At 40.4% G+C, this 26,260-nt stretch overlaps 2 protein-coding genes across 3 annotated transcripts in view; both read right to left on the reverse strand.

Annotated features, from left to right (window-relative positions):
- Ica1l (islet cell autoantigen 1 like) overlaps positions 1-5,226 on the reverse strand; it is a 69,431-nt gene extending 64,205 nt beyond the window's left edge. The window contains exon 1 of one of the 2 annotated variants that reach the window (XM_008835453.3): positions 4,980-5,226. The gene's annotated coding sequence lies outside the window, so the exon portion shown is untranslated. The remainder of the gene's footprint in view (positions 1-4,979) is intronic. The other variant, XM_008835452.3, reaches the window with a different exon arrangement.
- Positions 5,227-18,736: 13,510 nt separating this feature from the next.
- Wdr12 (WD repeat domain 12) overlaps positions 18,737-26,260 on the reverse strand; it is a 29,625-nt gene continuing 22,101 nt past the window's right edge. Inside the window, exons 10-14 of the mRNA XM_008835455.3 lie at positions 24,645-24,785; positions 24,427-24,532; positions 24,157-24,289; positions 21,937-22,009; positions 18,737-19,107 (exon numbers count right to left, since the gene is read on the reverse strand). Coding sequence (XP_008833677.1) covers positions 19,030-19,107; positions 21,937-22,009; positions 24,157-24,289; positions 24,427-24,532; positions 24,645-24,785 — 531 coding nt within the window. The 3' untranslated portion in view covers positions 18,737-19,029. The remainder of the gene's footprint in view (positions 19,108-21,936; positions 22,010-24,156; positions 24,290-24,426; positions 24,533-24,644; positions 24,786-26,260) is intronic.

Below are 26,260 nucleotides of genomic sequence, written 5' to 3' on the forward strand. Positions count from 1 at the left end.
AACAAATTATGTGTATTATTTAAAATACAAGTATTTCTATTAGATAAGTTCCTGGAAGCACAGCGTCTAAATCAAAGAGTGCATATACTTTTAAATGTTTACATTTTGCTGGATTGTCCTCCATATTGTACCAATTATCACCATTGTACCAACAGCATGTTCTCACTGTGTCTGTCACATTTTGGCAAATATTTCAATATTTCAAACTTTTTCATTATTATTATGCCTGTTACAGTGTTGTGAGATGCTGTCCTCCCCGACTGCCATCAGAACAGCTTTGATTACCCACAAGAGGCCCTCACAAAAATTAGTTCCACTAACATTCTTTAGCGGAAGATGGGGAGGGCTAAAAGGACTGACAAGATACATGAAGACATAAATGAGAGGCTCACAAGGCAGAGAAAGATTGATGAGCACCCTTGCCCTTCTCAGGATATAGAAGTAGTTCATTGCTGGAGGAGGAGGAGGCTCTTGGAGCTGCCTGTAAATTGCCCATGCTCCTGTAACTAACCTCCAAGTAAACTCATTGGGTTACTTAAGCTAGACTTGGGTGGAATCATTTCTTTCATCTGTCATCTTTCTGGCACCTTATCTAAAGTGTATATGCCTCACCAGGAAAATTCATGTAAATATGGTGCCTTGTGATTAGCGATCTTTGATGTTACAATTATAACTAATTTGGAGAGCCATGAACCACATTCATATATACAGTAAACTAAATAAATGTATGTGTTCTGACTGCCCTGCCAATCAGCTATTCCTCCATCTCATTTCCTTTCTCTGGGACAGAATAGCACTGAAATCAAACTAATCGATAACCCTGAAATGGCCTCTAACTGTTCAAATAAAGGGAAGAGTTAGGTATATCTCTTATAATCAAGTGCCAGAAATGATTAAGTTAATGAGAAAGTTAAGTTTAAAGCTATGCCAAACTGAAAGTTAGGCTACTTATGCTAATCAGTTAGTCTGGTTGTGAATACAAAGGAAAAGTTCTTGAAGTAAATTTAAAGTGCCACTCCAGTGAACACACAAATGATGAGAAAGTGAACTGTTTAGTGGTCTGCACAGACTATACCAGCCATAGTATTTCTTAGCCAAAGTCTAATCCTGAACCAGGCCCCTATCTCTCTTCAATTCTATAAAGGCAGAAGTAAAGAAGCGACAAGTTACCCAGAAGATCAACCAAAGATCATTAAGGAAGGTACTCACATACTAAACCATAGGTTTTTCAAGGGAGATTTGGGTTTCTCAACAGTCCTCTGTTGGAAGATGCCATTTAGGACTTTCACAGCTAGAGAGAAGTCAGTCCTGACTTCAAAAAACAGACTCACTCTCTTATTAGGGGCTAATGTAGCTGATGACTTAAGTTGAAGCCAGTGTTCATTTATCATTCTGAAAATCCTAGGGCTTTTAAGTCAATCTGCTCTGCCTATGCTGTGGAAATAGAGCAAGCCTGGATGACAGCACCTCTGACTACAACACGGCTTATTGACCATTTTAATCCTGCTATTGAGACCTACTGCTCAGAAAAAAAGGATACTATGAAAATATTACTGCTAAGCTGGGCACAGTAGTATGCTCCTGTTGTCCCAGATACTACTTGGAAGGCTGAGGCAGGAAGATTGCTTGAGCCCAGGAGCTTGAGAACAGCCTGAGCAACAGAGTTGACATTCCATCTTTATATAAATTATATAGTATACATATAAATATATATTCTACTGTTCATTGACAACATACCTAGTCACTCAAAAACTCTGATGGAGACGTACAATGAGATTAATGTTTTTGTCATGTCTGTTAAGGAAGTATTCATTCTACACTCCATGGATCAAGGAGTCAACTTTTAAGTTTGATTATTAAAGAAATGCACACCACAGATCTATAGCATCCATAGTGATTCCTCTGATAGACCTGGGAAATTACATCGGAAACCCTTTTGAAAGAATTCTAGACGCTCTCAAAACACATGGTTTATGGGAGGAAATCAAAATATCGATGTTAACAGAAGTCTGGAGAAGTTGATCTGAACCCTCAGATGACTTTGAGGGGTTCAAAAGTTCATGGAGGAAGTAAGGGAGGTTGTAGCTGAATTATTGAAGTCTCATGACAAAAAAATCTGTGGGTGATGAGTAGCTTCTTTAAAAAATTTTTTAAATTTATTTTATGTGTATGAGTGTTTTGTCCTCATGTACGTAAGTGCAACTCATGAATGCAATGCCCACAGAGGCCAGAAGAGGGTGTGAGTCCTCTGGAACTGGAGTTACGGATGATTGTTAGTTGCTATGTTGGTGCTGGGAACTGAACCCAGGTCCTTTGCAAAAGCAGCCAGTGCTCTCAATTGCTGAATCATCTCTCCAGCCCCAACGAGTGGCTTCTTGAGATGGAATCTACTGGTGAAGATGTGGTGAATGCTGCTGAAATAACAACAAAAGACTTAGTTGATAAGGCAGATGCAGAGTTTGAGATGAATGACTCCACTGAAAGAAGTGCTAAGTTGGTACAGTACTACTAAGCGATATTAAATGGTACAGAGAAATCTTTCCCAAAAGGAAAAATCAGTTGGTATAGTAAATTTCAATGATGTTAAAAAAAAAAAAAATCACCACAGCCTCAACCTTCAACAACTACCACCTCACCTAATCAGCAGTAGTCATTGCATACCTTCCAGCCTTCCACCAGCAAAACAATTACACCTTGCTGAAGGCTCAGATGATTAGCATTTTTTAGCAAGTGTATTTTTAAATTAAAATCTGTACAATTCTCTAGACATAAGCCATTGCACACTTAATTGATATGGCTTTTAGATGGATTTGGTGGCATATATCTGTAATCCCAGAATTTAGGAAGTGGAGGGAAGAGAATAAGGAGTTCCTGCCTCAAAAAACAGCAACAAAATAACTTTTATATGCACCAGGAAACTAAAGGAATGACATGGCTTGCTTTACTGTGGTGGCTGGGAATTGAATCCACAATAACTCTAAGTTATGCCTGATCAAAACTGAGTTTGGGCAATATTCTCAAAAGAGAATTCCAAATGCCAAAATCTAGAATGTTGAAATCCTGAACTATCACAATCCCTAAACTATAATTCTGGAATGATAATATTAAAAATGTATTTGGGCTGGGTATGTAGCTCAGTGACAGATTGCTTAGGGGCCCTGGCTTCAATCTCCGGCACCATAAACAACATTTTTAAAAATTAAAATACCAGAAAAAGACATGGCAAAATGTTAACACTTGCTAATGTTGGCTTTTTAAATGCCTTTTTAGCTTTTCTTAGTGTTATATACAAATGGATCAATAATGGTAAAATAAGGCATAGAGAAGGTACTAACTTTTCATGATAAATACTGGATCTAAACAGATGTCTGAAAGTTTTACCACAGAAAAAGGCAAAATGTAATTAAGACAATTTTTAAAAATAGTCACCTGAAAAAAAAAGGCAAAACTTAAGTGGTAAATGAAAAAGACAAAATGATAAAGAGGGAATGGATCTTATTTAACAAAAGCCGTTCCACAGGAGAAAACTTTCAGACATATTTTAAAGTCCTTTACACAGTCCACCTGTTGTTGTTAAAGGCTATAAAAATAATAAAAATTTAAAGGGATATTGAAAAAAGTGAAGAGTAAAAGAAAAGATTTTACTTCAAGTATATATTACACAAAACTTGTTTGTTGGGATAGAACAAAATACAATATTATGCTTCACATATATACATTTAACATTACTTCAGTCACTAGAACAAGTTTTGTTTTTTTTTTCATGATAAAATCTATAATAAAAACCTCTTCCTATTTTTCAACCAGTCTCATGTTTGCAGTTTTTAACCTTTAGACTGGTTGATCTCAGTACCCTTCTAAGGTTATCATGATTTGCCTAGAGATTATAATTGCCGGTAATTAGAACAGTGCCTTGCTCATAACTGTTTCCAATGGCTACATGCACAACCATTTTGCATTATTAAAATAAATACAAAAAGTTCAAAGAAAACTGGCATGTTATGCAAGGTAACAAATATGATTTCAAATTTATTATACAAAAATTATACCTACCATCAGGAGATGTGTACTTGACCAATAAACATAATTAATTCTCACTCAGGTATCTGTGGCTACTACATAAATATTGATGTGAAGATGATTAAAGTAGTATCACTTTACAGCATACTGCTTGGGCCAGAATCAAATATATCAATACAGAAATACTTAGAACCCAAACCACAGAGATAACGTCATCTTCCCCACAAGCTACTTCAGTGTATAACAGGTTTTATGTTCTGTGCATCGAGATCATGTATTAACATGAAAAATAATCCCACCCCGTCTGCTGGTAAGCACACAGAATCACGGGTAGGGTGCCAAGGAGGATTGTTTTCCCCTTCTCCATCTTTCTTAGTGCATCAGGTATCTGACCGCTGACATCGTCGCCCAGGTGAGGTCAGCGGTCAGACATTAGACCAGCTGGAAGATCTGCCTTTCCAGGAGCTGAATCCCTTTGGTGGGACTGAGGTCACCACCTGGGAGAGGAGCCTTCGTGCGCCGACACCCTCCTGAAGTGATGAATTCCGTGCCTCACCCCAAACCCAACAGTGGCTTAGGTTATGTTTGTACCATAGCGGTTGGCAAGTGGTTTCAGGACTACATCCTCCCGATACGCTGATAATGAAATAAGCGAACAGCACGGTACAAAGGCGGCCAGCAGGAGAGCACCCCGAGGCTGTGAGCATCTGCCTCCAGCTGGAGCGATCTCCACTTTCAAAAGGAATTCTCCCCCACCCCCACACTGACCTCGGGTCCCCACAGGGGACCGGGCCGCCTAAGCCACTCCCTGAGGATCAGTCCAGAGAGACCCGAGGCCCCGGGACCAGCGACCCCGCGCGCTCCCGCGCCCCCATCCGGGCGTCGCCATGGGAACCTGGGTTTGGCCTCCCGGCCGCCCACCACCCAAAGGAAACAGGGGGCCAGACCCGGACTCTCACCGCGCTGCGTAGCCGCGCCGTCTTCGCCTTTCGGCGAAGCTCTGCCGCGAGGTGCTCGTCCGCGCACCCGCGGCTGCAGCCGCCGCCGCGAGCCCGCGCTCTCCGCACCGGTGAGCTGAGGAGCCCGGCTCCGCGGCGGGAGATTTAAACCCGCGACCCTGCGCGCCTCTGCAGCTCCGCCCTGCGCGCCCCCGCCGTCGCGGCGCCCCCTAGGCCGAGCGGGGTGGTGAGCTGTCTACTCTGGCCGTCCGGCTCCAGGCCGCTACAAGGAAGTGAAGGACAGGCTCCCCGCCGGGCAGACCCCAGCTGGACCCGCCTGACCGAGGGAGAGTGTTAGAAGAGACTGGCCTTCACCAGCCTCTTGGCCCGCGTCCATCCTTGCTTTCCCTGCGTCGCTTCTGAGCTGGAACCTCTGTGCAGCGCCATCCCGGAGCAGTCATTTCCGAGCGGTCATCCCTAATCACCGAGGCAAGTGATGCACAGCTAAGTGTCCACACACTACCTTAAACTTTTTTTTTTTTAGACAGGGTCTCCCTGTAGCCCCAGCTGACCTGGAACTCACTATGTAGACCAGCCCGGCCTCGAACTCACAGAGATCCGCCTGCCTCTGCCTCCCGGGTGCTGGGATTAAAGGCGGGCGCCATCATGCCCGGCCTAAATTCATTTTAAAGGTTGACTGACAACCTTTAAACTGGTCGTTTTCCTTGAGATAGAATCTACTGTTGAAGATATGGTGAACGTTGTTGAAATGATTTAGAATATTACATAAACTTAGTTGATAAGGCAGATGCAGGGTTTGAGAGGACTGACTCCATTTTCAAAGAAGTGCTAAGTTGGTACCATGCTATTGTGATGACAACTATTTATTACTGGCCCAAATGTGCATGTACTAAACTATAGTGTGTGTGTGTGTGTGTGTGTGTGTGTGTGTGTGTGACCAATTTTCAAGAGTAAAAAACAGCCAGGATGATGGGGCATGCCTGTGATTCCAGCACTTGGGAGGGAAGCAGAGGCAGGTGGATCTCTGTGAGTTCTGGACCAGCCTGGTCTACTCAGAGTTCTAGGCCAGGGGGGAAAAAAGGTAAAAAAAAAAACCAAAACACAATTTTGGGGGCCTAGAGAAATGGCTCAGTGGTTAAGAACAAGCACCCACATCAGGCAGCTCACAACTACCTGTAACTCCAGCTCTGCCGGGATCTGACGCCTCTGGCTTGCACCGGAACCAGCACTCACATGCACACACCCACATGCAGACACATACACATATACATAATTTTAAAAAATTACAAATTCTGGGCCTAAAATTCTCAGGAAAGAATGAAAATTAGGCAAAAGTTAAATAAATAGGAAACAAACTCAAACCGTTTCCTTTTTGTAAAAAGTTGGCTTCAAAGTTCAACAACTTTCCTAAACATTTACAACATAATGGATTGTAAATGTGACACATAGGGTAGCAAGGAAAAAAGCTTACACTGCTAACTAGTCTATCAGATTATGAAAGATGTACAGAAGGTAGGGGATAGATAGAAAATTACAAAATAGTCACTGCTAAATAAAGTTTTATAATAGGAAAAGAGTGAGATACTTAATCTACAAACAGTTCATTTGGACCGATACTATCAAGATGAATTTAGATTCTTACACTGAGATATTTGGACTTCAAAGAATAGGTAAATGCTTGAAACTATATGCAAAATTTTGACTTTTTTTTTCCTTCCTCAAGGAAAGTGCCAAGAGGTCTCTTGCTTTCAAAGTCCAGGTGCTTATTAAAGGGAATTAGTATTCGGCAAACAGATGATTACTGTCTCCAGGAGGTCTTTCCTGGGCCATACTGATAGGAGAGGTCCCAGCTGAATTTGGAGCTTTTTCTAAACAGCCCCAAGCTCAGGGCCAGGAGCCTATTGCAGTCACTGCAATCCATTGACCAATTCCAGCCGGCAGCAAAGGGAGCAAAGTGAAAAAGGCTCAGTCTGGACCAAAACATGAAGAGACCCCCAGCACATTCAGAGCAGGGAGCAGGCTGCAGCCAGCTACAATGACCAGCATATTGGAGGCTGCTGTGGCTAAAGCGGGAAAGCTCCCCACAGAGATTGCTGCAGCAGCTGCATAGGAACATTCCCATTCCTAACAACCAAAAACTCGTGGGCAACCTTTTGATAGCTAGTACCTGTTTCTCTACCAGTGGCAGAAGCAACCCACCAACCTAATCAGGTTTAGAGAATACTCTAGGTGGACTCAGTGTTCTTCCCCTTCACCTCTAGGTTTGACAGCTCTTTCCTGACTGATCCCATTTTGCACCTTATTTTCATGTACGCATATTCAGCCAATCAGGGCCCTCCTGGCTCTATATACTAGAGCAGGCAAAGTCTGGATAGTTCTTATGAGATCTCAGTCTAGAGGAGGAAGAGAAGGAAGACTCAGGTGGGTCTGGCTGGCTCCTGGATGCTTTTTGGGAAAAGGAATACTACCTTCAAGATTCCCAGGAGAACAGACCCTTTGAAGATTCATGAGGCCAGAGGCTTCACCCTCAGGCTGGGAACTTACTCTGACACCCACTGCTCCGGCCCCCAGGACTTGACCTGTGGCTGCAGGAAGGGGGACTTGTTTCTGCCTCAGCCTCAAGACTCATGTTTTGACTGAAGATGGTAATTCATTCCTACAGCTGTCTCCAGTCTCCAAAACAACTCCAGACTTTCAACTCTAGTCTTCAAGACCTGCCAGAGACAGGCAGGTCACTGACTCTCATCAGACCTGATGTCTGAAGACTGGCTCTTCAAGGTCATGCTCTTAGCACCCCAAAGCCCTCAGAGAGCTTTCACTATAACACTTACCAACAATCTCAGCTGTGCTGTAACATTTGCAGCCTCTCTTAGTTGGCCCTCTGAAGCCTGCTGAGGAGAGCTGTAACATCTGTGTTCATTGGCATTCTGCTGCCATTTGAGGGTCCCAATTTCTACTTTCGTACTTGAATTGTTACTCCTGTGTGGCAAATAAAGTTCCCCTTGTTTCCCTTCACCTTCTGACCATCCACCCACTTCATTCTTGGAAGGAAGGCAAGACAAGAACACAAGGTAGGAGAATTGACTGTCTCAATACTAAGTTTGGGATTCCTCCTAAGGCTAGAGTATCTGGCCTCTTAACACCTTGCCCTGTAGCTGTTTCCTCGGAATTCAAACATTGCTTTCTGGAAAGGGGCTCATAAGACTCAAAAAGCTTATGAAAAATTACAAGATTTAAAAGACTCCTCAAGGTTATAAAAGCAGCAAGCAATTGCTGATGAAAGATTCTCTTCAGTGGAGCTGCCTACAAAATGGGCAGAAAGCTCTAGGGATGTAGTTTTTGGGAGCTGTCACCCATACTGGGTGGGCTTTTGGTGATGCAGCTGCCATTGAGTCACTAATCCCAATAAACTCATTGGCTCATTAAGCTAGACTTGGGTAGAATCCTTCCTTTGGTTTATTGTCAGAGGGTAGGATTAAACAGACATTTTTTCACTTGTCCTCAAGAAGTCACACAAAACACATACCAGCCCATCTTCCCCTTTAGGTGCTGAGCCGCTCCAACCATAAGTATTTCTGCAACCTTGACTCCTAGTACTGTGCCTAATACATACTTAGGTCCTGAATCAATACTTATTCTACCAATGAATGAACTCAAAGATGGCTAATGGCCAAGTGAAGGATCTAATATAAACTATCTAAACAGAACTGAACATCTTTCTCCCAAGGAACAAAAGACTTAAACATAGTAAGCAAAATAACTTTTAAGATGTGACCATGTGGGGCTCGAGACGGCTCAGTGGTTAAGAGCACTTAATTGCTCTTGCAGAGAATCTGGGTTCAGTTCCTAGCACCTACATGGTAGCTCACAAATGCCTATAACTCCAGTTTCAGGGGATCTGATGCCCTCTGCCCTGTCCTCTGTGGGTACTTGTACACATGATTCACATAAACTCATGCAGGCACAATACACCTTCTGTTTCGATCTCAAAAAGATGCTACCATAGAAAATATAGATACATGAGTTCCACAAAATGATATAAAAATAAGGTCCAGACTGTATTTAGAAATACAAAAGAAATGGAACTTTCTTGCCCTTAATGGTTTTTAATTTAGTACTTTCCACCATCTTTTTATTAGTGCTGTCATATCTTTTTATTATTTCTATTTTATGTGTATGCGTTTATTGCCTGCATATAGGTAAGTGTACCCATGTTGTGCAATGCCCGTGGAGGACAGAAGAGACTGTCAGATCTCCTAGAACTGGAGTTACACACAGTTGTTAGCTGCCATGTGGGTGCTGGGATTCAAACGCAGGTCTTCTGCAAGAACAGCCAGTGTTCTCGACTGCTGTGCTCTCTCTCCAGCTTCCAGTGCTGTCATGTCTTAAGAAGACTGCAAAATATAATTACAAACTGTACCTTAATCTCTAGAAATACATTCTCTACAAAAGTCATTATATTAAATAATGAACTTCTGGTTGAGTGTTAATACCAATAATGGCTTTTTTTAACTATGGAAAGAATTTGTATTCAATAAATGAGATATGGGAAATACAAAATGTGTTTCACTTCTTGCAAGTAAGCATTATATTTGCTGTGTGAGTTACATGATGTCAACTCATGGATATGTTAAAAATAGAGCATATACAACTACTGTATAAATTGTGAAGAGTTTGAGCTATGTTGTACGAATGTTGAAAGAGTGTGGTAAATAAATTGATAGTCTTTCAAGTCTTAAAAAAAAAAAAAAAGGAAAAGATGCTACCATGTCCCATGGTAATTTTAGGCAACACTTATTCCCGTGGTTGGAACTGAATTCAGGAGGCTAATCTATCTTTTTCAGCCCTACGTGAAATGGAGAAAGGCCCTTCAAAGACCACATCAGGCCGTCAGAGCAGTAGTGGACAGGCTTGCTTGCTTGCTTTTTTCACTGAATCATGGAAAATTACAGCAACATTTCCAAGCTACTATAAAATGTAGTACTTGCATTTAGTTTTTCTTCACAAATCACTAAGAAGTGTTGAAGTGGTGACACAAGTGTAGGAATGGTTTGGCAAACTGCTGAACCACTGATGATGATTTGGGCAGGATTCAGGTTTTACTCAGGATACTCATGTTTGTGGAATTAATTAATCTTTAACTGGGGGATTGATAAGGGGACGTTTAAGTGGCTTATATTAGTGTCCTAACAAATAAGACAGCAGAGTCTTAGTGTTGCATAAAACTTTTGTTTTTAGAAAATGAAAGGATTCAGCACCATTAAAAAAAACTTTTACATGAGATTTAATTAAGCTCAAATATTTATACAAATGCTCCTTTACTGTGAACATATGACACATTTATGCTATTTTAAACAACATTTTCCTCCATCATATTTCTACAACTGAAAAGAAAAGCAAATGACTTGGAATGTGGAGCTCCACAAATGAGATCCCAGCCTGGTTCACGTTTCTTTAAACAGTGATCTTTGCTTTTATTTTTTCAGTGAGGCAAACCTCTGATTAACATCCCAAATAAAACCTCAGGTGACATTAGAAAACATTAAAATTATCCTAACCTTTCTATGGGGACCTATTAAGCCCAATGTCAGAAGTAGTCCCATTTCTTCACAGTGCCCCACTTTGTACTCAGATCTTACCAGGGAATTCAGAAGTATTTACACAGGTCAGTGGCAGTGAAAACAGGGAGAGCTATTTTCCTGGTGCTCACAATAGTACTATAAAGCAAGCTGAACATGGCCTTCTCCCTTGCTATACCTTTATTTATTTAAGCCTAGAATTAGACACACTATTGATTATGAACTATTACATTTTTAAAAGTACTTACTCTAGTGTCAATACCACACACACACTATATATATATTTATATATATGTTTATATATAGAAGAGTTTAACATATTTCTAACCACCCTAGAGACTATTTCTAACACAACCAATTCTCTTGTATTACTCAGGGGCATGTCTTTTAATTGGCTGTCTACCTTCACACTAGATACTTAACTAGTCTGGAAGTCTGGATTGCAGTCTTTTAAATAACATAATTCTATTAGTATCTAATGTTCTTTTTCTTACTTTAAAGTATGTTTATACATTATTATAGTAATATATTGACATTAGAAGCAAAAACATTCAAAACTAAACATAACTATCGTAATTTAGTACCAATAAATGCCACTTAAGTTTACATATAATCTTTATGTAGGGGGAGATATTTCCATATTCATTTTTTTACACTTATAAAAACACTGGTTTGGCTTGTTTGAGACAGGGTCTCATTATGTAGCCCCAACTGGCCTGGAACTTGCTATATAGACCAGGCTGGCCTTGAACTCACAAACATCTGGCTGCTTCTGCTTGCTGAGTGCTAGGATTAAAGGTGTCCACCACCATGTCTAATGAAAATATTGTTCTTATGCAGGAGGTAAGAACTGGCAGGAGCTCAAAGGTAAACAGATCTGCCTAGCATACTGGAAGCCTTGAGTTGAATTCCCAGTATCAGAAACAAAACAAAACCAAAAAAACCCAGTCAGCTCTCCACATCAGTGATTTTGCTATCTGTAGATTCAACCAACTTTAGACAGAAGATGTATGGGGAAAAGTGGTAGTTGAGCATGTTGGCACATACACCTGTCATTCTGGCACTTTAAGACTGTGGAGAGTTAACACTGCATACCAGAGCCAGACTACCTTGGGCTATTTTTTGTTTTGAAAGCCATTTACTGTCCACACCTGTGTCAGATCTAATATCCTTGTGACTATCAAAACCTTGCTATGCACTCTTAGCAGATTACTAGCTTTCACTAATCCAAAAGCTAAGACTGTCATTAGAGATTACTAAAACCTATAGCTGAGTCCTTCCCTCCCCCACTTTGCTATAACCTGCCCACCAGTGGCCTCACAAATACATTTGCTATTCCATAAACAAGACAACATAATAATTAGATTATTTAACAAGTATGCTTTTACATTGTTACTAGGCATTTCAGCTGATCCTTGAACAGCTTATGTTTGGGCTACAAAGATTCACTTTTATATTTTTTCTAAATGATATTCAATAATTCAAAAATGCACAAAATAGCCAAGAAATAGCTGGGCATGGTGGTGCACGCCTTTAATCCCAGCAGAGGCAGAGGCAGGCGGATCTCTGTGAGTTCAAGGCCAGCCTGGTCTACATGGTGAGTTCCAGGACAGCTGAAGCTACAGGGAGACCCTGTCTCAAAAAGATTAAAAAAAAAAGCCAAGAAATATTAAAAAATTGAGAAAAAAATTACACACATCATATATGATATATGAAGGCAAGTCTTATAATTTACTACCATAGAACACACAAATCTATTACATTTGTGTATGTGGATGCATGCATGTCATGGTGTGCATGTGGAGGTAAGACAACTTGGAGGAATTAGTTCTGTATCACATGGACTCCAGGGTTCTCGAACTGTCATGCTCAGTGGGAAGATGCCTTTAACCACTCACCTCACCAGCCTCAAGATATGCACAAATCTAAAAAGCTAAATATACTTGCCACATCTGATATCATTCATAGTGAATAAGTGTGAAAACTGTCTCAAGTATTAGATCATAACTTTAAAATTAACTATATACAGTGCATACTGGGCTTTTTCAAAGCCACCTATTACTGTTGTGAGCTCCAGTGTGAGTGGCCATTAAAATGTCCTGTTATGCCAGTCACTTCCATGTTTCTCTCCTGTATATTACTTCTCTAACATGATCTCTCATGCATGTCTCACTGTATAGAATGTGATATGCAAAATATCTGTTAATTACTAAGTTATTGGCAAGGCTTCTAGGCAAAAGCAGACTGTCAGTAGTTGAGGTTTTGGGAAGTCGAAAGTCATACATGGGGCTGGAACGATGGGTCAGCAGTTAAGTACTTGCTGCTGAAGCTTGAGGACTTGAGTGTGGATCCCCAGAAACACACGTAAATGCCAGGTGGTATGGCAGCACACCCGTAATTCCAGCCTTGGAAAGTGGAGACGGGATCCCCAAAATAAGCAGGCCATCTCTGGCTTTGAATGAGACAAACCCTGCCTCAATGAATAAAGTGGAAAATGATTCCTGACATCAGGCTCAGGCTTCCACATGCATGTGCATACATGTACACACTGTATCCATATGCATGCAGAAACATGAATACACACCTGCATGCCACACACAGGAAAAATCAAGTTATACATGGGTTTTCAACTGGGAGGAGTTTGAGGATGTAACTTTCATGATATTCAAGGGTAAAATGAGTAATCTTGAGATGGCTTGAAAAATACAGGAGGATATACATAAGTAATATGCAACTACTATACCACTTTATACAAAGGACTTGAGGGAGGAACAATTTTACTAGCTCAGAACAAGGGCTAGTAGTGTATGCTGGGTTAGTAGAGTATGCTTTTCATCCTAGCACTTGGGAGGCAGAGGCTAGTGGATCTCTGAATGAGGCCAGCCTGTTCTATACAGCAAGTTCCAGGTCAGCCAGTGTGACATAGTGAGACCTGTCTCAAAAATAATTTTTAAAATAGGGTCTAGGCACTAGAGAGATGGCTCAGGGGTCAAACTTGCTGTTTGCTGGACGTGGTGGCGCACACCTTTAATCCTAGCACTTGGGAGGCAGAGGCAGGCAGATCTCTGAGTTCAAGGCCAGCCTGGTCTCCATAGTGAATCCAGTCCAGCTGTGACTACAGGGAGACCCAGTCTCAAAAAAGAAAAAAAGTACTTGTTGCTCTTCTAGAGAACCCAGGTTTGAGTCCCAGAACCCACATGGTGGCTCATAACCATCTCTAGCTCCAGTTCCAGGGGATCCAATGCCCTCTTCTGACCTCTGAGGGCAACAGGCATGTGCATGGTACACATACATATGTACAAGCAGAATACTTACAAAACAATAAAACATTAGAACTCTAAACTCACTTAAGTCCATGTAAAAAGTCTTGACACTGACATTTACTAGAAGTATGACTGTTCAGACTACATTTTCTTATTTTTAAAAAATTTTATTTTTATTTTGTGTATATATTGCCTGCATGTAGGTAAGTACACCCGTGTTGTGCGATGCTTGTGGATGTCAGAAGAGGTTGTTGGATCCCCTGGGACTGGAATTATAGACAGTTGTTAGCTGCCATGTCGGTGCTGGGATTTGAACCCGGGTCTTCTGCAAGAACAGCCAGTGTCATTTTCCTATTTTTTTAAAAAATATTTATTTTTACTTTATGTGTATGAGTGTATTGCCTGCATGTATGTGAGTGCACCCGTGTCATGCAATGCCTCGGAGGTCAGACGAGAGCTTCGGATTCCCCTGGAACTGGAATTGAGGACAGTTCATAGCCGCCATGTGGGTGCTGGGAATCAAACTTGGGTCCTCTGCAAGAGCAGTCAGTGCTCTTAACCGCTGAGCCATCTCTCCAGCCCCCATTTTCCTAGTCTTTAAAATGAAGAAAATTTAGTACCTGTCTGTGGACTGTTAGAGATATTGCCATTTTTATGTGCACCTCAACTTAAACATTCAGTTCTTCTTTCCCTCAGAAGACATTCAGATATATTATACATAGTTGATAATGGTTCCAGGTGGATTTCTAATTTCAGAAGGATATATAAGCAAATGTTGGTATTTTACATTCTATGTAAAATAAAAATCTAACTTGTTTCTAACATGGTATGCTCTAGGTCATTATCACAGCAAGGTTTTCTTTTTATATTTTCTAATACTAAATATTATCCTGTCTACTAAGAGTATGAAAATGGCTTTAGAGCAAAGAAAAAAACTGTGGTGTATGAAGATGTAGTATGCCCTGTTCCTTCCTCATGCTTTTGAGCTTCATCTTCACCTTTCCAAAAGTGGTTCAGCTATCATTCTTCCACCATGCATTTTTTTTTTTAATTAAAAAATTTTGGCTCAGCGGTTAACACTGGCTGTTCTTGCAGAAGACCCGGGTTCGAATCCCAACACCCACATGGAAGCTGTCTGTAACTCCAGTCCCAGGGGATCCAATAGCCTCTTCTGTCGTCGAGGGCACTGCAGAACACGGGTGCACTTACCTACGTGCAGGCAATACACACAAACACATAAAAATTTTTAAAATTTTGATTTTATGTGTATGAATTTTTTTCCTGCATATAAGTCTATCATGTGCATGCAATGCCCACAGAGGCCAAGAGTGGGCATCAGATCCCCTGAAACTGGTTGTTAGCTGCCATGTGGGTGCTGGGAACCAAACAATGGTCCTCTGCAAGAGCAGCCAGTGCTTTTAACTGCTGAGCCATCTCTCCAGCCCCCTTTTTTTTTTTAAACATGGGAAAGACATTGGAAATAACTGTTCCTTAAGGCTCACTCAGAGACTACCCAAAACAGGATTATAAATTCACTTTTGTCCTCTGACAAAATGGTTCAGACTACATAATCAAGAAAATTTACACATTAGCATAAAATGAAAAATACACTTTAAGAAATAGCATGATCATTCCCATCCCTGAGGAGCTATAGACAGTTGATGGCTTCTAGGGGTAGGAGAGTCAGTTTTCTTTAAGGATATGCCCCTGGTAGGGCACACTCCAGTGGATGGTCCCACACCCAGGAGTCTACGGACAGCACAAAAGAGACTTGATGGTTTGTTTTTTTAAAATCACGCAAAATTGGAGGGAACAGGAAGGTGAGGGCCAATCTGGGAGGAATTAAGGGGAGGAGATGTAGGTGAACATTGTCCAAATGCTTTGTATGAAATTCTCAAAGAACCAAAGTATTTTAAAGATTAAAAAAATGATGTGATTAAATGTCTGTAGTGCTTGGTCTATGTAAAAATGAAGCCCATATCCCAAAAGTGGAGGGAACCTGGGTCGCTAAGAACAAGTAACAAACCATTCCTAACTGCCTTTGAACTTCTATACAACTAAGCTCCTAACTGGTCCCATGCATTGCTAATTTGGTTCGCAACTGCAGCCAAGAATATACATTGTTTTTTCCCCGTATGTTACTATAAGGGCTTTGCTTGAGGAATACTAATCCACTGGATAGAAGTCATATTTGGTGTGGTGGCACACATCCTAATCCCAGAATTTGAGAGGCTGAAGTAGAAGTGCTAACTGGGCTATACAGTGAGGTGTTATTAGAAATCACAACAGCAGGCGCTGGAGAGATGGCTCAGCAGTTAACAGCACTGGTTGCTCTTGCAGAGGATCTGGGTTCAGTTTCCTGCAACCACACGATAGCTAACAACCATCCGTAACTCTAGTTCCAGGGGAATCCGAAGCCCTCTTCTGACCTCCATGGGCACTGCATGACATGAGTGCATTTACATACATGCATGCAATATACTCATATAAAATAAAAATAATAAAAAATATTTTTAAAGCACACAAAAGCAAAAGAGAAGTCATAATTTGAACATTTAAAAAAGATGGTTACATCTGTGGTCAGTCACCTGTCCTCTTGTACAGGGAGGCCATGGAGACCCCACAAGATGGACTTGAACCAGTGTCCAGTCTACAAAAAAGAGGTTCAACTCAGAGGAAACATCTCATTTATGTTTCCAAGTGAAGCTAGACATGGTCGAGCAGGACCTTTGACTTCACATAAATGAAACTGGTAAAACAGGCTGCAGATATAGCTTAGTGATAGACCAATCACTCAGTATGCACAAAGCCTTGAGTTCAGTCCCCAGTACTGTACTGCAAAAATTAGCTTAAAAATTTTTTTTCCTTGTTTTTTTGAGACATGGTCTCACTGTAACCCTAGCTAGCCTTGAACTCAAAGATATCTACCTGCCTCTGCCTGCCAAGTTCTAGGACTAAAGGTTTGCACCACCATGACCAACTAATTAAAAAAAAAAATCTAGATTTTTTTTTAAGAATTACATTAAGGGCTGGAAAGATGGCTCAGTGGTTAAGAGCACTGACTGCTCTTGCAGAGGACCCAGGTTCAGTTCCCAACAACCACATGGCAGCTTTAACTCCAGTTCCAGGGGAATCCGAAGCCCTCTTCTGACCTCTGCAGCATTGCATGATATGGGTGCACTCACATACATGCAGACAATACATTCATACAGATAAAATTAAATAAATATTAAATTACTTTAAATATTTTGCATGTAACATCAGTATACAGAGAAATGCTAATGTTATAAAGCCTGCACGATATTCATCTAATACTAACTGAAAGGTTTTGTCTACAGAACATATTATCTATATATTAGGACAAGCTAGAAAGAGAAATTTCTGGTTAACATGAAATTTTTATGTAATTTCTAAATGACCCGGCATACCTTTAATATGAAATACTTCATTTAAAATACAATGAATTCTTTTAAAATTAAGATTTACTTTTGATAGGTATGGTGGCACATGCTTTTAATCCAGACACTCAGAGGTAGAGGTATGCAGAGCCAGTCAGGGCTATACACTGAGACCGTCTCAAAAAAAAAAAAAAATCACATTTAAAATTTTTATTTATGTATGTCTTTTTGTATGTGTACTAAGTGCCCAGTGCCTGCAGAGGCCAGGTGTCTGATCACTGGAACTGGAGTTACAGGCTGTCATGATATGCCATGTGGGTTGTGGGAATCAAATCCTTGTCCTTTGCAGGAGTTGCAAGTGCTCAGTAACATCTACCTTTTTTCAAAGATTTATTTTTATTATTTTTAATATGTGTGTGTGTGTGTCTGTGGGGGGGGGGTATGTGCATATGAGTACAGGTTCCTGCTGAGAACAGAGGTATTGGATCCCTTAGACTAGAATTACAGGCAGTTGTGAGCCATCTAATGTGGGTGCTAGGAACTCAACTTGGATCCTTGCAAGATCACTACATACTCTTAACCACTGAGTCATCGCTCTAGCCCCAGCATATATATATACTTCTTAATGTTCCAAATACCTAACAAAGTCTTATTTTTTTATAAACATTACTTATCTGCAATAATGATTACAGATTAGATTACTAATCTAATAGGAAGTCAGATTATTAATATTTTTCCTATCACTTTAAATTTTAAAATTATTTGAGGGTGGGGGGTGTGCACATTTATGGTCAGAGGACAATGTGCAGGAGTCAGTTCTTACCTTCCAGATCTGGGAATTGAACTCAGGTCATCAGGTTTGGCAGCAAGTATCTTTACCTGCTGAGCCATCTCACTGGCCTCCTTGTCACTTTTTTTTTTCCTTCATTTTTTTTGAGACAGAGTTTCACATAGTCCAGCCTGACCCTTGTGAACTACGTATGAAACAAATTATGACCTTGAACTCCTGAGCCTCCTGCCTCTACTTCCTAAATGCTCAGATTACAAGTGTACTACAGTGCTTTTTTTTTTTTTTTTTTTTTTGTGGGTCTTTTTGAGACAGGGTCTTCCTGTAGCCCCAGCTGTCCTGGAACTCACTGTGTAGACCAGACTGGCCTTGAACTCACAGATATCCACCTGCCTCTGCCTCCTTAACACTGGGATTAAAGGTGTGCACCACCACGCCCCACAATATATCCTTTTGTATACTTCAAAAGCAATTTTAATTTAAACCAATACCTTTAAAAGTAATCTTAAAAATTCAGTCAAATGAAGATTACTTATTTCTTCAAATTCTGAGAAGAAAAGGAATCTGTATAGGGTAGAGAACACAGGCCACATATTTATTGTAATAAATAAGAAAGAGGTTAGCGAAATGTTAGCTATCATGAAAGATGAGCCATCACATATACTTTATAAGGCTGCTTTCTGTCTCTGCATCAACAACGATAGCTGATGGTTTTCTACTGGTTTCTTTCGAGACAGTTTCATATATCTCAGGCTGGTGTTGAACTAGGTATGTATCTAAAGATGACCTTGACCTTCAGATCCTCCTGCTTTCCAACCTCCCAAGGGCTAGTAGAGTGATACACCACCATGCCTAATTTTTGTGTAGGGCTTGGTGCATGCTAGACAAACACTACCAACTGAGCTACATCCTTGGCCTTCTCTACCAACTTTATTTATAGTCTTTATGACATAACAGTGAGAGAATATCTCAAAAGCAAAACAAAACCCAACAAGAAAGTCTCTTTGATCAAATTATGCATTTTCAAGCCCCCACATGGGAAGTGGTAGGTGAATATCTGTAGGAATACAGTTTATTGTCTGCTCCTCCACTCAGAAGTAGCTGTATAAAAAGAAAAATACATACACAGTAAATATAAATGTCTCAGATATTAGCTAGACATAACTAAATATGACTGATTGCAAAAGGAATTACAGATGAGTGGTTAATATGCACTGAACACAGTACTTAAAATGGAATCTCATATTTAGTTTGGGTCCCATCTCCAAGATTTCTCATGTATGTGCAAATATTCCAAAACCTGAAATCTGAAATGCTTTGATGCAAAGCATTTCAGATCAGGGATACTCGATCTTTATTACTATCCAGTGTATGAGAACATTAAAAATAATCATCTTGGTTGAGACACAGTATGCTATTCTACTCTAAATGAAGTATGCTAAGGTATGTAATAAACTAAAATAGTTTGAAGAGTAACAGGTTTTTGGGTTTTGTCTGTTTGGAAACAAGATTTCACTATGTAGCCCTGGTTGGCCTAGAACTTACTATGTATACAGGCTGGCCCTGAACTCAGAGACCCAACTGCCTCTGCTTCCTGAGTGCTGGAATTAGTGTTCACCACCATGTCCGGCAGAAGAGTAACAATTTTACTTTACTTTTTTTTAAAAAATATTTTTTATTTATATTTATTAGGCCTGCGTGTGGGTAAGTGCACCCGTTTCATGCAATGCCCGCAGAGTACAGAAGAGGCTATCGGATCCTCTGGAACTGGAGTTACAGACAGTTGATAGCTGCCATGTGCTGGGATTCAAACCTGAGTCTTCTGCAAGAACAGTGTTCTTAACCGCTGAGCCATTTCTCCAGCCCCCAATTTTACCTTTTTTTTTTAAAAGCTTTTTGAGACAGGGTCTCCCTGTAGCCCCAGCTGTCGTGGAACTCACTATGTAGACCAGGCTAGCCTCGAACTCTCAGAGATCCACCTGCCTCTGCCTCCCAAGTGCTGGGACTACAGGCATGTACCGCCATGCCCGGCCAATTTTACCTTTTTAAGAAAAAGGTTTATATTTATTTATTTGAGACAGGGTCTCATGTGGTAGCCCAGGCTGGCCTCAAACTTACTACATAGCCTAAGCTGACCTCAAACTTGAAGCAATGCAGGCACACGTATGCTATAAGTATTCAAATAGCCCTAGGACCTACATTTGGAAAAAATTCTTTTTTTAAAAAAATATTTTATTCATTATTTTTATTTTATGTGTATGAGTGTATTGCCTGCTATGTAGGTAGGTGTACCTGTGTCGTGCAATGCTAGCAGAGGCCAGAAGAGGGGATTAGATCCCCTGGAACTGGAGTTACAGATGGTTGTTAGCTGCCATATGGGTGCTGAGAATCAAACTTGGGTCCTCTGCAAAAGCAGTCAGTGCTCTTAACAAACACTGAGCCATCTCTCCAGCCCCTTGGAAAAAAATTAAAGACTACAAAAGTTTATGCATATACATAAAAATAATTCTTTTTTTTTTTTTTGAGACAGGGTTTCACTGTAGTCTCTGCTGGCCTGGAACTCTCTATGTAGATCAGGCTGGCCTCAATCTCACATAGATCTGCCTGGTTCTGCCTCCTGAGAACTGTAATTAAAGGTGTGCGTCACCATACTCAGTGCAAATTATAATTCTTTAAGTGTCTTTTAAAATCTGTACTTATTATGTAACATTTTCCTAGTTGGGCATAGTGTTATATACATCTGTAATTCCAACACTTAGGAGGCTAAGGCAGGAAGATCATTGCAAGTTTGAGGCCAGCCAAGGCTACATAGCAAGACCCTGCCTTACAGAAACAAAAAAATAAGAAAAACTTCCCCCCCAAAAGATTTTCTTTTTTTTTTAATTTGGTTTCCTAAGACAGGGGCTCACTATGTAACCCTGGCTGGCACTGAAATCACAGAGATCTGCCTGCCTCTGCCTCCCAGTGCTGTGATTAAAGGCTTGTGCCACCAAGCCACCACACCAGGCCAAAAAAAGTGTTTCTGATTGACTGATAGAAAATCAGTGTGAAGTAACAAATTTATGGACTTAAAATGCTTCATATCCAGCCGGGTGTGGTGGCTCACGCCTATAATCCCAGCACTTGGGAGGCAGAGGCAGGTGGATCTCTGTGAGTTCAAGGCCAGCCTGGTCTACATAGTGAGTTCCAGGACAGCTGGGGCTATAGGGAGCCCCTGTCTCAAAAAGAACCCCCCCCCCCCAAAAAAAGTTTCATATCCACTAGGAGCCAGGGCTTGGTGGTGAACACCTTTAATCATAGCACTGTGGACACAGAGGGAGGTAGAGTTCTGTGAGATTGAGGCTAGCCTAATCTACACAGCAAGTTTTGGGCCAGCTGGGGCTACAGGGAGACCCTGTCTCAAAAGCCCCTACCCCCCAAAAGATATTCATGAGAGGGGCTGGAGAGATGGCTAAATAGTTAACAGCACTAGCACTGCCTGCTCTTGCAGAGGACCCAGGTCAGCCCAGCACCCACATGGTGGCTAACAACCTTTAGTAACCCCAGTTCCAGGGGATCTGACAGCTTCTTCTGGCTTCTGAGGGCACTGCACACAAGTGTACACTTACATACATACTGGCAAAACACTCATATACATAAAATAAAAATAATTAAAATAAAATATTCAAAAGGTAGCTGGGCCTGAGGGGACAGCACTTAAATACTCAGGAGACTGAGGCAGAAGAGCATAGATTTAGAGCCTAGCCTAGTTCTAAGCTAGCCTGGGAAAATTACTGACAGCCTGTCTCAAAATAAAAAGAGGGTTGAGCCAGGTGTGATGGTACATACCTGTAACCTCCAGTACTTGGGAGGTAGAGACAAAGAATCAGAAACAGAATCAGAAAAATTGAAACTGTTTTCTTCTTCACCAAATAACTAACAAAGTCTTACCCCTGTGTCTGTCCAGTCCACACTTAGAACTTTATCTTCATGAGCAGCTAGATCATAGAGAGGAGCCTTACAACTAAAAGATGAAAATACAAACATGTTATATGCATTTGCACTACTAAAACAAACATAAATAATCATATTTTTCTGAAAACTTTACTGGGTTTAGCATCCTTCCCTCAATAATCACTTAATGTTAAAATTCTGATTTATATACCATTTGTCTAGCTCTTTATATAATAACTCCTAAATTTCTATTTCCAACCCAGTCTTCCTCCTTGAGCTTGAAATGCATACCCAACACCTGAGAGCTAGATGGGCAGGAGACTTTTAAAACAACCAAATCAAAACTCTTCAATTTCCCTCACAAACCCAATCTTCTACTTTTCCTGCTATAGTAAGAAGAACTAATATCCAATTGCTCAAGTAGAAAATGTGGACACTATTTCTTGACTCCTATCTCCACATTTAATCCACAAGAAATTAATCTTGTGAAAGATATATCTTCAAAATACCTAGAACTCAAGTACTTACCTCTAATGCTACCACCAGTCTAGGCTACCATGATCCGGGTCTTGAATTACAAGTCTTTCAGCATCCAGTCTTGGTTCCTTGCTCAAACCCCTTGAAGCTTTGCCAATCCTGCTTGATATAATCATTATCTACCTCATGCTCTGCCACTCTTGTTTACTTCATCAATCCTAGCCTTCTTGCTATTTACCAATATTCCATAATTCATCCCACCTTATCTGTTTCCTGTCATATGTGCATAGCTTAAAACTTCAAAATGTGCAACTTGCTACTAAAATATCTTCAAAGAGAAGCTCTCACCAATGAAGTGCAGCTTTACCCTGTTTCACTTTGTTCATACTACTATCATGAAAAACTATGTCAACTATCATATGAAATGTCAATTAAAATGTGTAAACCTTCTAGATAACAGGTAAGGCATCATAGGATGTAAAAAGGCAGATTTAAGGTCTTGTTAGAAGGCAGATTTAAAATTCAATTAACAACATACACAAATGGGTACCTAGTTAATGTATCTCTTCTATTTATAAAGACATATAAATCAATTTTTCATACATTGTAACTTGGGTAATTTGTATATACTAGTATCATAGCAACTAGCCTTTGAGTAAGAAAGATCTCTTTGGCATCTAATTATCTTTAAAGACATGTTTAAACTTTATGTATTAAACTTTCCATTAATATAATTTATATTAAGGTTCAGGATAATCTTTCTAAACTTTTTCTACTGCATAATAAAGTCAGAAATGGATTTTACAAACAGACTTTTCTGAGTGGTACAAGTAAGTGATATGGATTTTAATTCTTTCAGAATGATTGAAAACATATTAACATGAATAAAATTCCTTTGTTTCAGGGCTTTGGATGTGTGTGTGTGCATTTGCACACATGCTCATGTGTAGGTCAGAGCATAAGACGCACCAAGTAGGGTAGGCTGGCTAGCTAGCAAGACCCAGGGAGCTTCCTGCCTCCATCTCCTCAGTGCTAAGATTATAAGTATACTTCACCACATCTGGCTTTTTGTACATAGGTTCTGGGGTTCCATGGGTTCAGGGGTTCTGGGGTTGTAACCACTTTACTGACTGAGTTATGCCCACAGTCCAGTCCTGGGCTTGAGTATCAGTATTTATCATAATATAACCCTACTGCATTTGAATAATTACTTCATTTTCTCTATATATAATGGTAACTGACATCTTTGTTTTGCAGATTATAATAAAAATTTACTTTCTTTTTAATAAAAAATATTTATTTTTAAATATTTTCTTTATTATTTTTATTTTATGTATATGAATGTATTGTCTGCATGTATGTAAGTACATCCATGACATGCAATGCCCACAGAAGTCATAAAAGAATGTCGGATTCCCTGAAACTAGTTATAGATAGTTGTTAGCTGCCATATGGGAGCTTGGAACCAAACCTGGGTCCTCTGCAAGAGCAGCCAGTGCTCTTAGCTGCTGAGACATCTCTCTAGCTCCTTATTTTATTTTTAACTGTATGTGAATGTGTATATGCAAGTGAGTGCAGATGCACAGTGCCTGCAGAAGTCAAAGTCATCAGATCCCCCAGAGCTGGAGTTACAGGTGGATGCAAGCCGCCTGATGGGGTGCTGAAAAGTGAACTCAGGACCTATGCAAGAACAGGAAGCACTCTTAACCACTGAGCCATTTCTCCAGCTCCACGATTTACCTTCTGGTATCCCACAGCTTGACAATGTTATCTAAAGAGCCTGAAATCAGCTGCTGTTCATGGGTAGGAGACCACTTTACTGATGTTACCCAGCCTGTATGAGAGGTGAGGGACAGCGACACCAAAGAACCATCTGAACAAAGAGGAAAAAAAAGAAAAAAAAAAAAAGCACTGAATTTTAGAAAAGAAAAACAAAACAAACCTAAAGAATATTTGTGCAAATATTTTGTTGTTTTGTATTCTTAATATTCCTTAGTGGATTCAATGTACCTTTTGTTCGGGGATCCCACAGTCTGATATGCCTATCTGTGCTTCCAGATGCCAAACGTTTACAAAGTGGAGAATAGGAAATACAATTAAACACTTTATTTCCTGTCTGAAAATGAAAAGAAAACATTTAACCACAGTGGGCTAAAGGTAACCACCTTTAGAAATTTATTACTGAAAAAAATAAAATGAATCAGAGGAACACCAAAATTAAGTCTTACCAAAGTTGACTTAAGACTGCCAGACTCAGCATCCCACACTCTAATTGTGTGATCCCAAGATGCACTGCAGATTTCTTCAGCATCTGACCAAAGTACTGAGGAAATTGCCTCTGTGTGTCCAGAGAGGGTCATCAAGGGAGTCTAGAAATGAAAAGTCCCCAAAAGGGGTAAGCATCTTCACTTCAGAATAATGGAAACAAGAGTAGCTAGAAATGTCAAAAGCCCACATGCCTAGCGTTTTATTTTATTGAATCAGGGTCTCACTATGTAGCCCTGGCTAGCCTAGAACTTAACCACATAAACCAGGTTAGCTTGGAACTCATAGAAATCAGCCTTCCTGAGAAGCTGAGTTCTATCCTAAGGACCCACATGGTAGAAGGAGAAAACAGACTCCCACAAGTTATCCTCTCACCTCTACACACAAAACAAATTTTAAAAAATATAGGGCTGTTGAGATGGTTCAGCAAATAAAGACACTTGCTGCATAAACCAGATGAGCGCCCCCATAATACATACTTTTAATTTATTTTTATGTTTTTTGGTATTCATTTTTATGTGTACGAGTATTTTACCTACATGTATAAGTGCACATGTGTATGTAATGCCTGAGGAGGCCAGAAGAAGGTGTCAGATCCCCTAGAACTGGAGTCACAGACGGTTGTCAGCAGCCATGTAGGTGCTAGGAACAAAACCTATGTCCTGTGCAAGAGCATCCAGTGCTCTTAACCACTGAGCTATCTTTCCAGCCCCAAGTAATTTATTTTATATATATGAAGACACTAAAGCTGAAAAAGATAACTTGTTCAAGGTTAGGTTATACACCTTTTAAGTAGCAGACTCAAGTTTAAACCCAAACATTACTCCAAAGTTTCTAGTGTTTCCAATGCATTCTGAGAGTTCATCTGTCTTAATTTTCATTTGTGGCAGTATAAATAGCAACTTAACTCTCCCAACTGACAAATATTGAATATTAGTGATGGACTGTCCCCTGGGGGACTTGGCCTGACCTAGTCTCTGTCCTTTCTTCTTGCCTGTGGTTTGCAGAGTAACTGTGAATGTGCTGGGAATATAACAACCTGAGCAGACAGACTGACCAGAACAGCCTGAGCTCTGTTTCAGTCCCTAATTGCCCAGTAGCCACATGACCCATGGGTTTGGTTGCTTTTTGGCATCCTTCAGTTGTGGTGTAAATTTGGCACACACAGACTATCCTCTCTAGGCAGCTTTCCTGATCCTTAAAACACCAAATCACAATGGATCCTAGATTTCTGTTGAACCTTGCTTCCTTTTGTGATAAATCCACTTCATACTTGTAGCATGTGAATATGTTCTGTCTCACCAGATTCAGGCAATTAGCAAAACTGCATCCCAAGTGCTAACACTCCTAATCCCTAGTGGTTAACAGAGATATCTTTACTACCTTCCTTCCTGGGGGGTAGTGCCTCCTTTGGACTGGCAATCAGTGAACCTGCTTCACAGCAGAAAAAGTTTTGAGGTCTAGGTTTTGAGATACAGGTTTGAGTCAAAGTGCTGCTAATTTCTACCTGATTCCTCCAGCTAAATTAATCTCAACACACTGTTCTTAACATCCCATTTCCCCAGCATCTTTTGATCCT

This window comes from Nannospalax galili, unplaced genomic scaffold, assembly GCF_000622305.1.
Source record: "Nannospalax galili isolate Female #2095 unplaced genomic scaffold, S.galili_v1.0 scaffold637, whole genome shotgun sequence".
Taxonomy (NCBI): Eukaryota; Metazoa; Chordata; class Mammalia; order Rodentia; family Spalacidae; genus Nannospalax; species Nannospalax galili.